This window comes from Diceros bicornis, chromosome 17 (assembly GCF_020826845.1).
Source record: "Diceros bicornis minor isolate mBicDic1 chromosome 17, mDicBic1.mat.cur, whole genome shotgun sequence".
Classification (NCBI taxonomy): domain Eukaryota; kingdom Metazoa; phylum Chordata; class Mammalia; order Perissodactyla; family Rhinocerotidae; genus Diceros; species Diceros bicornis.
Genome location: NC_080756.1, coordinates 54,917,677 through 54,932,098, shown reverse-complemented (window position 1 = coordinate 54,932,098; position 14,422 = coordinate 54,917,677). Strand labels below are relative to the sequence as shown.

The window sequence follows — 14,422 nt, the reverse complement described above, 5'->3', positions numbered from 1 at the left end:
CAGAAATATTTTTTCATATGCAAGGCAATAGATGATAGACTGATAGATGATAGATAGATAGATGATAGATAAATTTCCCCTTCCTTTTTAAACAAATGGTGGCCTGTTTAATATCTTGCTTTATTCAGTTAATGATGTTTCTTAGACATCATTCCATCTCATATATAAAGAGCTTCCTCATTCTTCCCTTACAGCATTCCACTGAATGGGTGAACTATAATTTATTTAACCTTTTCTTTCTTGGTGGACATTTACTTTTGTACGTGCATTTGTAATTCTGGTAGATACTACAAATTACCTTCTAAAGAAATTGTGCCGGTTTATGTTCCTGCTGACAATGTGTAAGTAAGAGTTTGGGCAACTACTTGATCTCTTTGAGCTTCAGTTTCCATTTCTGCAAAATAAGCAAAACACGACCTATTGCTTGCAAATGTTGTGAAGATTACTTGAGATAGTGCATGTAAAGTATCTGGCATGTCTGAGTTGGTGCTCTCTAAATGGGAATATTACTTTATTTTGGATTAGTGAGACATTGTCCCAGCCAGGTAAATGAATGTGATGGGAACGCCTCGCCAGTCTGGGGTTCTCTGATTAGGATGAGGGGCAGATTCTGTAGGAAATTAGCAACTCAGAAGAGTTGGGGGCACTGCCTTCGCCAGGAGTACCATGTCTCCAGAGTACCCCAACCTCCTCCATACGGCTTCTACTCCCAGGTCTCTCCAAGCTGAAAGATCGCGTTGAAACAAAAAAAAACCTGTGGGACCAAGGATCCTTTCCTCTGATCATCAAGAATCTTGAAGTAACAGACTCAGGGACCTACATCTGTGAAGTGGAGGACAAGAAGACAGAGGTGGAATTGCTGGTGTTCAGATGTGAGTGGGGCAGGCCTGGGATGAGGATACCTCCAGCCAATCTCCCTTCCTCCCTGACTCCCATCCCTGCACCAAAACCAGGGCCTCAGCTGGTGGTATTCAACAGTCCAGAGATGGATCAGACTGGCCACCACATCTCCTCAAAACCTCCTCAGGCCTTGGGTCAGGCAGGGGGAGAGGAAGAGACCTAGAGAGGGAGAAAGAGAAGGGCAGGAGCCAGAGGAAGGAGGGAGAGAGACAAGGGAAGAGAGGAGGAGGGGAGCAGGGAGGAGGATGAAGAGGAGGGGAGAAGGAAACCCTGCCTTTGGCTGGGAGTGGGCAGCTGGCTGTTGGCAGGAAGGGAGATGTTGGGACGGGGTAATAGAGAGACTCTTGGTTTCTTGGCTTCTTCCTTTCTCCTTGGGGATAGTGTGTGTGTGACACAGGTGGCCTGCTCCCTCTACAGTGACTGCCAGCTCGGACACCCACAGCAGCATCCGCCTGCTGCCAGGGCAGAGCCTGACCCTGACCTTGGAGAGCCCGTCTGGTAGTAACCCTTCGGTGCAATGGAAAGGCCCTGGGAATAAAAGTAAGAATGGGGCCAAGAGCCTCTCACTGTCCCAGGTCGGGGTGCAGGATAGTGGTACCTGGACATGCACCATCTCCCAGGACCAGAAGACGCTGGTGTTCAACATAAACATCTTGGTGCTGGGTAAGAGGAGCTCGTCTCCCTTGCAGTCTCCCTCTGCCACAGCGGCTGACAGGCCCTCTCTCTGTTCTCTCTGCTCTGCTCCTGGGTCTGGTGCTGGGGGACAGAGGGTAGCTGAGGCCAGGCCTCCCTAGAGCTGAAGTCTGTCCTGAGGAATACACTGGGCCCTCTATTCCTCAGGGTGCTGATTAACAGGCACCCCTCAGGGTGGTGGATGTGGAGGAAGGAATGTAAGGACCCGTCAGGGTGGTGGACATGGAGGAAGGAAGGATAGGGGGTATAAGGAGGTGGGGGCCCCAGAGATCCCTGGAGGAGGCCCCAAAGGAGGAGCGTCAAGGGCATTTACTTGCTATGTTGCCTCAGCTCCCCACTCCCACCAAGTTAGCAAATCCACTTACTCAGGGACACTAACACCAGCAAGCCAGCCCTGATGAATGCTACACCACACCTTTAGAACACTGAGCTAGGCTCTGTGGGGGAAACCAAGAGCCCAGAATGCAGGTCCCACCCCAGATCCTGTCCTCCAGGTGCTTATGTGACAGGAGGTAGGGTGTGTGGTGGTGAAGTGCATGGACTCTGATTTAACTCCTGGCTCTGACTTAACCATGTGACCTTGGGCAAGTTACTGAACCTCTCTGTGCTTTGGTTTCTGCATCTGTAAAGTGGGGATGATGCTCACTGAGAAAGTACCTACCTTGTAGTGTTACGGCGAGAATTAATCCATGTAACACATGGAGAACAGTGCCTGGCACGGAGTCAGCCCGATTTAAGTATTTGCTCCTGTGTCGTGAAGGGTGATAAATTACGCATGTTAAGTAGTGCAGGCCAAATGTCCTCTGTGCTCCAGGGACCCTGAGGAGGAGAGGCCCCCCTGTGGCTGGGCTGTTCTATGAGGGCTTCCAGGGGGAGGGGGCGCTGCCGTGGGAACATGCTGGGGAGGAGAGCCGAGAGATTGGAGAGGTAGATGGGATGTAAGGGCTTGAATGGCAACCTAGGTGTTTGGCCTCACCTGGTCCCTTTCCATCTCTTTGCTGCCTCCCCACATGCCTACCCCACCCTGTTCACCCTCATCTTCCTATCTCCTTCTGACCTAGGTTCTCTCCCTTCCCACCTCCAGCTTTCCAGAAAGTCTCTAACACAGTCTATACGAAAGAGGGGAAGCAGGTGGAGTTCTCCTTCCCACTTACCTTCGCAGAGGACAACCTGAGAGGGGAGCTGACATGGCAGGTGGAGGGGGCTTCCTCCTCGCAGCTCTGGATCTCATTCTCCCTGGAGAACAGGAAGGTGGTTTTGAAAAAGGCTCGCCCTGACCTCAAGCTCTGGATGGAGGAGATGCTCCCACTCCGCTTCACCCTGCCCCAGGCTTTGCCTCAGTATGCTGGTTCTGGAAACCTGAGCTTGGTCCTTGCCAAGGGCGAGTTGAAACAGGAAGTGAACCTTGTGGTGATGAGAGGTGAGGAGCTGGGCTAGAAGGGGAGGACAGGGGCAGATGGCGGAGGGGCTTGGCCCAGGGCTCCTTGAGAGGCAGGACAGGCCCCCAAAGGGAGGCCTAGGCCCTGGTTGCCTGATCAAGCTGATCAGCCCTGAGCTGACATCCGTGCTAACCCTCCTCTTCTTGCTGAGGAAGACCGGCTCTGAGCCAACGTCTATTGCCAATCCTCCTCCTTTTTTTTCCCCAAAGCCCCAGTAGATAGTTGTGTGTCATAGTTGCACATCCGTCTAGTTGCTGTATGTGGGACGCGTCCTCAGCATGGTCGGACAAGCGGTGCATCAGTGCGCACCCGGGATCCGAACCCGGGCCGCCAGTAGTGGAGCACGCGCACTTAACCGCTAAGCCACGGGGCCGGCCCAGGGGGGCTGGTTTTGAACTGAGACTAGAATCCACTGTTGAGGGCAGGCTCCACTGAGAATCCCCAAAGGGCATGCGCTGAGACCCAGAGTTCTAATTCTACCTCTGCCCAGCCCTTTAGGACCCTGACTAAGCCCCCTAGCTCTGCGGGCCTGCTTTCTCCTAATGAGGATAACAAAATCTGCTCTTAGGAGGATAGTGGTGATGATGAGGTCAGGCTCTACATGGAGTTCTTCACTTCTTAGCTTCTTCATCATCATAACAACTCTGCAAATAATAATGGCTAATACTTGATGCTTAGGACCTGCCAGGCCCCATTCAAGAGCTTTACATGTATTTGTGGATTTAATTATTGTCCGGGGCTCAGGTTGTTAAGTAACTTGCTCAGGGACACACAGCTAATTAGCAGTGGGGCTGGGATTCAAGCCCAACACACTTGGACCTTAAAAGCTGTGTTTTCTTTATTTTAACTGCATGAAAATGTGCTCTGAGAGGCTAAAAGAAGGGCGCTCAGGTGAAATACCATTTTGATTGTCCTACTAAATCCCCTTAGAGCATGCAGGTGCTGGGAACCCAGAGGTCCAGGCTCCCAGCCTCAGGCTCTGGTCTCCCTGCAGTGACTAAGTCCCAGAACGATTTGACCTGTGAGGTGCTTGGACCCACCTCCCCGAAGCTGATGCTGAGCTTGAAGCTGGAGAACCAGACTGCAAAAGTTTCAAATCAGCAGAAGCTGGTGAAGGTGCTGGACCCTGTGGCGGGGATATGGCAGTGTCTACTGAGTGACGATGGCAAAGTCCTGCTGGAATCCAAGGTCGAGGGTGAGTGAGGATCCAGATCCCATGTCCTAACCCCAACTCCCTGCCTCCTCAGTGTGGGACTTTCCCAGGATTGGCGGAGACCACCCAGAGTCCCAGCCTTCCAATTTCTCTGAGATGGGTGGCTTATACATATGGTGCCTGGACACATGGGGCTGATGAGGTGAGGTGGGGTGTGGTCCCAGGCTGTAGGTTCCCACCTGTGTCCTGCAGGTTCCCACCTCCCTAAGGTCTACAGCCCAGGAATGGGACCCACATGACCAAGAGCCCCCCTTCCTGGCTCCTCTCCAAACCCAGACACACACACACACACACACACACACACACACACACACACACACACACGGCACATGGCTGGGACTGCTACTTCTACCTCCCCAGAGTGCCCTGTAGTCTCTAGACCTTAAAAGCTCTTCCCCAGCCTTTCCCCTCCAACCCTGGTGGCCTGTGAGAGCCCTGCACATGCTACCCTGCTCTCCCAGCCCATGGGTCTGTCCCAAGCGTGGCTGGGCAGCGAGGCCCTCCCCCCGCCCTCCAGGGTGCCCTGTGCCCTGACGGAGGGCAGCAAACTGGACACCTCTCTCTCTCTTGCAGTTTCGCCCACACCATTCACCCCAGCCTGGCCAAAGCTCCTGGCCATCGTGCTGGGGGGGATCGCAGGCCTTCTGCTTTTCACTGGGGTCTTCATCTTCTGCTGTGTTAAGTGCTGGCACCGCAGGGTGAGTGAGCCTCCCCACACCCCGCTCACCCGCACAGGACTCTAGAGCACATGAGACCTGTAGAGCCACAAGGGCATTTAGTATATGCCACCTGCCTGCTTTTGCTCTGGCTCTCTCTGCCCACCGCGGAATCCCCTCAACTGCAGACCGGGCCATGTCCTAGACCCCATGCGGAGCGAGACACAGGAAGGAGCAGAGAGTTAATTCTGGGACAGATGGCCTCAGCCACAGTAACTGCTTCTCCTCTCCCAGCTTCGCCCCCCCCCCAAGGGGCACCTCCCTTCTGGAGGCCTGAGACCCTCACGACTCCCCTCCTTCTTCCTGGACAGCGCCAGGCAGAACGGATGTCTCAGATCAAGAGACTCCTCAGTGAGAAGAAAACCTGCCAGTGCCCCCAGTAAGGAGCTGGGGGGAGAGACGGAAGGGGAGGGAGGGAGAGAGGTGGGAAAAGGAGGAAAGAGGAGGGCAGGAGGGGGGTGGAGAAAAGAGGAAAGGGAGGGGATGAGGAGGGAGGGGGGATGGAGGAGATAGGGGCTAAACGGAGGTGGTGGAGCAGAGAAGGGTGAAAATGGGTGGCTGAGCAGGTAGGAAGCAGGCAGAAGGTGGAGGGCGGAGGTGAAGGGGCAGCAGGCCTGCGATATTTCTGGATGTGGCACCGTGGCTGTGGCCCAGAGGCCATCACTGAACTGGAAGACAAAAGTGGGGTCTGGGTGCCGTGGACACCCTAGAACGCAAAGGAGTTGGGGAGGAATAGACTTGCTTCTCTTATTCTTTGTTCCTCTAGCCGGTTCCAGAAGACAGGTAACCTCATTTGAGGCACCGGCCCGGGGATGCTTCCCACTTGCCGCCTCCCCAGCTGTCTTCCCTGCGTTCCTGTTGGGCTCCTGGACCTGTGGACCAGATGAATGTAGCAGATCCCAGCGCCTCTGGCGGTCTCCTGCTCTCCTTGTCCACACTTGGCCATGGGTGTTCCTCTTCCAGAGGCTTGTGCACACCATCTCTTCCCATTTCCTCTTCACTCAAGCCCTAGCCCTTTGATTATTTCCTCTCGGCTCTCTTCCCCCACTTCCCACTTGGATCCCAGGGAAGCACGTGGGACCAGCCCTGCCTGGCCTGGAGGGTGAAGCTGGGCCTCTGAAGCGTGAAGCACAGGACTGTCATTTTAAGGGAGAGGACCCTGGGACCAGAGAGGGCAGGGACTAGCCCAATCACAGCCAGTTCAAGGACAGATCCAGATCCAAAGGCTCCTGACTGCCAGCCCCCACTGCTCCATTCTGCCTGCTTCTTGCCCTGTGTCGGCTGTGCCACAGACTCATCCTGACCTGTACACAAAGAGGCACCCCTGGACACACACCCACGTACACAGCCCACACTTGTGCACAGACACAACTCCTTATCACCCAAGCAGCGTGACTCAGTGTACAAACAAGTTTCACATCGTTTGTCTATCTGAACCTTATGAAAATCCTACAAGGCAGGTAGTGATGAGACCAAGATTAGTATCTCCAGTTTATAGACCAGAAATGGAACTCGAAAGGTTAGATGTGCCCAAGGTCACACAGCTAGAAAGTACCAGAGTCAGGACTAGCCCAGGTCTCTTGCCCCCTAATTCCACTGCTGTGTCTTGAGCGCAGGGACAAATACCGCACAGAGCTCTGCTGGCTAGTCACAGATGCCCAGTATGCACCTCTGGATTCACAGGAGCACACCTCAGAGAGTTCAGGAGCAGGGAGGAGGGCTTCCCTGCCTAAAATCCCTCCTTTGTCACCTCCTGGAGGCAGAATCTTGTTATCAGAGGACAGGGCCTTCAGTTCTCCTAATCAGAGCACAGGCTGGGAGGCACAGACCCTGTGGGAGAGTGTGCCCAGTGACCTGCCACTCACCCTGTGCAGAACCTTCTGGAAGGTGAGCTTTGCCAGGAGGAAGGGGTGCGGACCCCGCCTGAGAGTGAAACTCTGAGGAGACCTCCTGTGAAGGGTGATAGTGCTGGGCCTCAGTGCCCCTGCCCTGCACCCTCCTTCATCCCTCCCCCAAGACATAGGAAACTGAGGTGACAAGTATTCTTCTTCCCGCTCCCCTTGGTCCATTTCTCTCAGGATCCCTACCTCCTCTGCCTCTCCTTCCTTCCCTTTCTCACTGTGTCTCTCAGTCCCGACCTCCTTTCCCTTTTCCTTTCTTTCCAGCTTGCCTCTTGCAGGAAGAACACCCAACTGCTGCCTGGGGGGCCCCCCTTGCTTGCTGTGTATTCCTGCCCACTCTTCGCTCCTGCCCCCTGAGCTGACAGAAAAATACAATAAACATATTATAAAGAAGATGTTCCTGGGGCCGGCCGGGTGGCGTAGTGGTTAAGTTTGCACGCTCTGCTTTGGCAGCCCAGGGTTCGCAGGTTCGGATCCTGAGCATGGACCTACGCACCGCTTATCAAGCCATGCTATGGAGTCGTCCTATATAAAATAGAGGAAGATGGGCACAGATGTTAGCTCAGGGCTAACCTTCCTCACAAAAGAAAAAAAAAGATGGTTTTCATTTGTGTGTGTGTGTGTGTGTGTGTGTGTGTGTGAGAGAGAGAGAGAGAGAGAGAGAGAGGGAGAGGGACAGGGACAGGGAGAGGGAGAGGGAGGGAGAGAAGTGGACTCCTCTCTGGGGACTTGGAATCTTCTGATCTTTGGGGTCAGACCCAGAAGAGAGGTTGCCAGACTTGCCCCAGGAAAGAGACTAAGTTTCCCTGGGGAGGGAAAAATTCTTTGGAGGCTGATTACCCATCTACCCACCCCAAAGGGCCCTGTGTTTGTGTGCGTGTGAGGCTAAGACTTTGTAATCACACGTGTGTGGTAGATAGACTGAGGGCTTGTGTGCACTACACCTGTGTATGTGTATAGTGGAGAGAAAGGACTATGAGAAACTGTAACGTGAACTGCGTGTATCCCTAACATAAGTGTGAGTTTGTGTTCCAGGAGGAGGAAGTGGTGTGTGTGGTGCCTGCGCGCGCCCCACACCCGCATCCTCTTAGACCTGCCTACCCCCCACCCCGCAAGCAGCCCCAGCTTCATCACAAGGGCCCTCTCACTCCCCACAGCCTCCGGCACAGGCCCCTCTGAGCTACACCCCAGGCATAGCGCTCACACAGATACACACAGTGACACACGGTGACACACACTTCCTCCTCTTGGAACAGCTAGCTCCTCAGTCCCCGAACAACACCAGCTGCCTCTTAGAGCCTGTGTTCGTGTTGAAAAGCGGGGTGGAGTGGGGGCAGGACACGAACCATTTCACCAATAAAGCCGGTTCCCCGCCATCCTCCTCTCCCCCCTCCCTCTCGGTGCCTTCCTCGCCCCTCCTCCTCCAAGTCGCCACCGTCCAGTCCCCGCCCTACACTTGGCCCCCTCCCCCCGAAAAGCTTTCCTTCAGTCCCCCGACCCGGGGCCCACAGGCAGGGTGACTCCCGGAGAGAGGGGCTTGGAGACACCTAGGGGGCAGAGACGAGTGAGCCGCAGGCTGAGCCGGCGAGGCTGGGACCAAGGTGGGAGGAGGGAGCCCTGGAGGCCGGGAGGGAGGGAGGAGGGCGGGCTGGCTGGAGCCGGCAGGCGGCGGGAGCCCGGGCGAGCCGCGTCGGGAGTGCGGTCTCCACGGCAGTGCCGGGCGCAGCCAGAGGTAGGACGACCCTTGCCCAGTCCCCCGCGGTCCCCTCCCCTCTTCTCCCCTTCTGCCTCCTCTCCCCCCAGGCCGGCCCCTCCTCCCCGGCCACCTGCTGTTTCTGCCCTGGAGAACGAGGTGGGTGGCAGGAGGGAGGAGCCGCCTGACCTTACCCCTTCACCCCCAAGGGTGAGGGACCCCTGTCCGCTATGGAGTCCCCTAGATCCCCCTCCCACCTTCCTCTGATCTTTCTCTGTCCTTCACCACCTTCTCTCTGTCCTTCACATCCTCCCTGCCTCCCTCCCTCTCTGACTCCCCATCTCTTTCTGCCTGAGCCCACCAGCTGGGCCTGGGTGGGGGTGAGTGGGAAGAGGTCCAAGGCTGTAGGGGAGGTTAGTGGGGGCTGCTTCTGACCAATTCCCTCCACCTCCCTCTGGCTGGCCATTGCCATGGCAACTAGGTGTACTGGGCTCTGGAGGGAAAACAAAGGTGGGAGGTGGGCTAGGACCTCTTGGGGAGGGCAAGGGTCTGAGGTTCTAACACAGCAAATAGACTTTCCCACTGCTGTGCCCCATTTTTACCCCCATTTACCCCAAAGCCGTTATGCCCATCCTTTCGGTCTCCACTCTGTTCAGGGTTTCACCGATTTCTCTTAGCCCCCTCCCCAGGGCTACTGAAGCTCAGCGTCAGGAAATTCAGGAGTACCCTCCCTCCCATCAGAGGGAAACTGAGGCTGGGGCAGAGGAGGAAAGAAGCGAGGTTTGCCAGCGGGAGTCAGCACCTTACTGAATGTTGGGCTTTTCTTCGCAGCCTCCCTATTCCCTGCTCCCTCCCTGCATCCAAACCCTCCTCCCTCCAAAGCCTCCTGTGGGGTCTCTGGGCTTTTCTTCTATTTTCAGATACTATCACTTTGCCCCTCTTTCTCTTCTGCTCAAACTCTCTTCCTTCCCCTAGTTCCCCCTCTTTCCATTTCTGGATGCTTCTGATGTCAGTGATTTCCCCGCCTTCGGGTTCCCTAGCCCCCTCTCGGTCCCAGCCTCCTTCTCCCATCTTCCCAGATCCCTGGTGAGCTGGAGGGCGATCATGCAGGCTTGGGGAAATGGGGCTGAGCACCAAGACCACTGGGCCCGGAGCCTGGAAGATGGGGAGGGGCTGTGATACCATAGCCCAGCTGACCATGAACCCTCAAGAAGAAACAAGTCATGGGTCTGCTATAAGTAGCTCTGAAGAGGGTTCAGGGACATGAAGATAAGAGTTGAGTGGTACTGAGCAGGGGATATAAGAAGAAGGAAGCTGGGAGTACCAGAGGCAGGAAAGGGCCAGAAAAAGCATGGGTGACAAGAGGTCAGAAGACCTTTCCTGGAGGTCTGGGAAGCAGGGATCTTATCTGTGTGGTTGAGGGGCCTTCTGATTTAAGGCAGGAGAATGTTCTGAAAGATCCCATGACCACTAGTAATCAGTCATTTCTTTAGTTTCAAGAGAAGGGGGGGAGCAAGAAGCCAGTTGGAGGTCAGCCTAGGCCCTACCTCCACCCTTCCCCTCCCACATCTCATCTCTCCCTTGCAGTTTGTCCAGGTGGCTGAGCCTCACCCCACATCCCTTGGGGCATCCAGAAGATCCCTGACTGGTCAAGAACCAGAGGAAGAAGAGACCTGCAAGTCCCGGCATGGGGACTAGAGCGCCCCAGCCAGCCTCATAGTTGGGAAAGCAGTCAGCTTCCCGCCCCCCCTATCCACTAACGGGAGACTTCAGGAAGGGCCCCACCCAGTATGGAAGCTGAGGGCTACCTCTGCTGACCCTCAGTCTCCTCCCCAGCCCTCCATACCTGACCTTAGCTGGGTCAGTCATGCAATGCTGAACACCAGCATAGGCCTAGGGGTGGCCTGCCTCACCACAGGGCAAGGACTGTGGGCATCATGGGGATGTGTGTGAGTGGGGCTCCTGGGTGAGACCTAGCCCCCACCCCCAGGAGTTCAAGGGGGGTGGGGGGCCGAGGATAGGATGGCTCGGGGCGGGGTGGGGGCAGAGGAGGCCTCCCTGCGCTCCAACGCGCTGTCCTGGCTGGCCTGTGGGCTCCTGGCACTGCTGGCCAATGCCTGGATCATCCTGAGCATCTCGGCCAAGCAGCAGAAGCACAAGCCGCTGGAGCTGCTGCTCTGCTTCCTGGCAGGCACACACATACTCATGGCGGCTGTGCCCCTCACCACCTTTGCTGTGGTGCAGCTACGGCGCCAGGCTTCCTCCGACTATGACTGGAATGAGAGCATATGCAAGGTCTTTGTGTCCACCTACTACACACTGGCCCTGGCTACCTGCTTCACGGTCGCCTCCCTCTCCTACCATCGCATGTGGATGGTGCGTTGGCCCGTCAACTACCGCCTCAGCAACGCCAAGAAGCAGGCACTGCATGCCGTCATGGGCATCTGGATGGTCAGCTTCATCCTCTCCACACTGCCTTCCATTGGCTGGCACAACAATGGCGAGCGCTACTATGCCCGTGGCTGCCAGTTCATAGTCTCCAAGATTGGCCTCGGTTTTGGCGTCTGCTTCAGCCTCTTGCTGCTTGGGGGCATTGTCATGGGGCTGGTCTGTGTGGCCATCACCTTCTACCAGACACTGTGGGCCCGGCCCCGGAGGGCTCGGCAGGCCCGGAGAGCAGGGGGCATGGGTGGGGCCAAGGGGGGTGGGCCAGGGGGTTTGGGTACCCGGCCAGCCTTTGAGGTGCCAGCCATTGTGGTGGAGGATGCCCGAGGGAAGCGGCGGTCCTCACTGGATGGCTCTGAGTCGGCCAAGACATCCCTACAGGTCACCAACTTGGTCAGCGCCATCGTCTTTCTCTATGACTCACTTACAGGGGTGCCCATCTTGGTGAGATTGGGGTCCCTCCATCTGCTCTCCCCAATATCCAGGCCCCAGCATGATCACCTGACCTCCAGCTCCATCAGCCATACAGCAGCTCCATCATCCATCTTCCTCTCCTTTACCCATTCCCACTCCATTTGTGAGCCCTCATCTGTATCATCCATCTTCTAGTTCCCATTACCCTCAGCTCCATCATCTGTTTTCCAGTTCCCACTACTCAACTCCACTCAACAGATGAGTCCTTCAGTTCTGCTGCGTGTTCTCCAGCTCCATCATCTATCCTGTGGCTCCACTATTCAGCCCCCAGATGTATCATCCAGCTGCCGAGCTCCACTCTCCATTCCCTGTTTCCCTCTGGATACCACAGAGTCTCTGAGCACTCTCGGGTGGAAACCCCAGATAGCTCATCCTGCCACCCCAGCTTTTTGCATTCCCATCTAATTCTTATTCATGAATTTTTCTCTGTCTTCCAGTTTACTGTACCACCTCTGCTCCTCTCTCTCTGGATCCCAAGGCTGTGTCTCCAGTATTCTCCCCCAACCTTCCTCTGAATCAGTCAGTTCCCCACTGTTCATCCCATCTTCACCTCCAACTTTGCCTCTGTCGTGATCCTATGTGATTCGGGCCATCCCTTCCTTACTTCTTGCCCACCAGCTGCACTAGGGTATCGGATGTGGGGTCAAAGGGGCCCCCTCAGCCCTGGGGCCTGACCGGGCGCCATTCCCCATCCTCCCACCAGGTGGTGAGCTTCTTCTCCCTTAAGTCGGACTCGGCTCCCCCGTGGATGGTGCTGGCTGTGCTGTGGTGCTCCATGGCACAGACGCTGCTGCTGCCCTCCTTCATCTGGTCCTGCGAGCGCTACCGCGCCGACGTGCGGACGGTGTGGGAGCAGTGCGTGGCTATCATGTCGGAGGAGGACGGTGACGACGGTCAGAGGAGGGACTGGGCTTTTGCTTTCTTGGTCATCGGCTCCCTTTTCTACCACCCCTGCTCTGTGCGGGGACGGGCTGCCCCGGAGTGCCCCCTGCTGGACAGAACCTGCACCGCCCCTGGGCTGACTGCAGGCTCCCCTTTCCCTATGAGCACCCTGACGCACACCCAACTGCTTCCTTCTGCACTGAGGGCTCCCTCCATTGGGCATCAGTTCCCCTCTGGAAGCCCACACTACCCAGCTCTGCCTCCGTGGGGCAGAGTGCCTGAGAAACAGTCCAGAGTCCTAACACAACCGTAAGGAAGGCTGTGGAACTAAGGGGAGGCTAAGCTTCCTGAGATCCCCAGCTATAGGGACAGCTCTTTGGGGGGGAGTAATTGTTTCCATAAATATGTTTACATGTGTGAAGGACCAGGGGTTCAGCACTGAACACAACAGACGCTAGCCACTCTCACTTTCCTCTTGGAGCTTACAGACTAGTGGGAACAGAGGATACTCCCCAGAGCTTATAAAGGGGGCGGGGAGGGGGTGGGTATTCCCTGCCTGTAACCCCTCTGCCCCTTTTCTCTCCTAGATGGGGCCTGTGATGACTATGCAGATGGCCGAGTGTGCAAAGTTCGCTTTGATGCTAATGGGGCCACAGGACCAGGGAGCAGGGACCCCACCCAGGTGAAGCTGCTGCCTGGAAGGCACATGCTCTTTCCCCCTCTGGAGAGGGTCCACTACTTACAGGTATGGAACTAGGGAAGACACCTCCTATTCTGGGTATGCCCTCACTACTTTGCTCCAGTCTCTGTTATCCATCGCAGCCCCCCCATTCCTGAGCCCTGGCCTACAGGGCACATAAGGGGTAGGTGAGAGAAAAGCATGGCAAGAAAGGGTCCCCTTTAGACCTCTCAGAACCAGAGTTGCCCATCAGAGAATGTTTTGCAAATGTTTAAGGGGGTGGAGCCGTCTTGCAGAGTCCCCACTGGTTCCTGCCTTTACCCCTTTGTCCCTGCATCACCTCTGGGTCTACTTGCTCCTCTCCCCAGGTCCCTCTGTCCCGCCGTCTGTCCCACGATGAGACCAACATCTTCTCTACTCCTCGGGCACCAGGCTCCTTCCTGCACAAGTGGTCATCCTCTGATGACATTCGGGTCCTCCCGGCCCAGAGCCGGGCCCTGGGGGGCCCTCCTGAGTACCTAGGACGAAGACAAAGGCTGGAAGATGAGGAGGATGAAGAGGAGGCTGAAGGTGGGGGGCTGGCCAGCCTTCGCCAATTCCTGGAGGGTGGGGTTCTGGGGTCAGGTGGGGGACCCCCACGGGGTCCTGGCTTCTTCCGGGAGGAGATCACCACCTTCATCGACGAGACACCTCTGCCTTCTCCGACGGCCTCACCAGGGCCCTCTCCTCGCCGGCCCAGGCCGCTGGGCCTCTCACCCCGCCGACTCTCCCTTGGATCACCTGATAGCAGAGCCCTTGGACTTCCTTTGGGGCTAAGTGCAGGGAGACGCTGCTCCCTGACAGGAGGTGAGGGGAGTGCGAGAGCTTGGGGAGGATCCTGGGGCCCAGGTAACCCCATCTTCCCCCAGCTGACCCTGTGAGCCCAGGTGGGCCTGCTGGACTCAGAGGAGGGGGCCTGGGTAACACCTCCTTCTGGCCCTGAGCCTAGAGCAGCTGCCTCCAGACTCCAGGGAGATGGGCACTGGATCTGGGGCCCTCAAGCCCCTGCTGTCTCCCATCCAAGTGACCAGATGCCCTACTCCCATTCCATCATCCCTAGCAAATGTATTAAAGTCTGAAGTGTTACCATGGAAACCTCTGTGTCCAGTGTACTAGGGTGGCAAATGGTGTGGTCAGAGGCTTGGGGGTGGAGTGGCTCATAGGGGACGAAATAAAGCAGGGGCAGTGGACAGAGGCACAGAAATCACACCGAGAAAGACATGCAGACAACACAGAGACAGGCTTATAAGAGCATCTCGTGCTGGGGGGATGGGGAGACACTTGAGTTTGCTGGTTTAGAGTGTAAAGGATCTTTGTTCAGATCTGGGGAGGTGGTTTTAGAGTGTGA

At 56.2% G+C, this 14,422-nt stretch overlaps 2 protein-coding genes across 4 annotated transcripts in view; both read left to right on the top strand.

Moving 5' to 3' along the window:
* Window positions 1–6,647, top strand: part of CD4 (CD4 molecule) — a 28,319-nt gene extending 21,672 nt beyond the window's left edge. The window contains exons 4-10 of one of the 2 annotated variants that reach the window (XM_058558926.1): window positions 714–872; window positions 1,318–1,563; window positions 2,678–3,013; window positions 4,027–4,227; window positions 4,819–4,943; window positions 5,273–5,340; window positions 5,728–6,647. In XM_058558926.1, coding sequence (XP_058414909.1) covers window positions 714–872; window positions 1,318–1,563; window positions 2,678–3,013; window positions 4,027–4,227; window positions 4,819–4,943; window positions 5,273–5,340; window positions 5,728–5,758 — 1,166 coding nt within the window. In that variant the 3' untranslated portion in view covers window positions 5,759–6,647. The remainder of the gene's footprint in view (window positions 1–713; window positions 873–1,317; window positions 1,564–2,677; window positions 3,014–4,026; window positions 4,228–4,818; window positions 4,944–5,272; window positions 5,341–5,727) is intronic. The other variant, XM_058558927.1, reaches the window with a different exon arrangement.
* A 1,711-nt stretch (window positions 6,648–8,358) lies between these two features.
* GPR162 (G protein-coupled receptor 162) lies at window positions 8,359–14,163 on the top strand. 2 transcript variants are annotated; one of them, XM_058558924.1, is made up of 5 exons: window positions 8,359–8,463; window positions 10,143–11,444; window positions 12,178–12,367; window positions 12,944–13,101; window positions 13,404–14,163. In XM_058558924.1, the coding sequence occupies exons 2-5, from the start codon at window positions 10,578–10,580 to the stop codon at window positions 13,953–13,955; spliced, it is 1,767 nt and encodes a 588-aa protein (XP_058414907.1). In that variant the 5' UTR covers window positions 8,359–8,463; window positions 10,143–10,577; the 3' UTR covers window positions 13,956–14,163. The 2 variants fall into 2 exon arrangements, with proteins under 2 accessions (XP_058414907.1, XP_058414908.1); XM_058558925.1 differs by lacking the exon at window positions 8,359–8,463 and adding an exon at window positions 8,511–8,594.
* The last annotated feature ends 259 nt before the right edge of the window (window positions 14,164–14,422 follow it).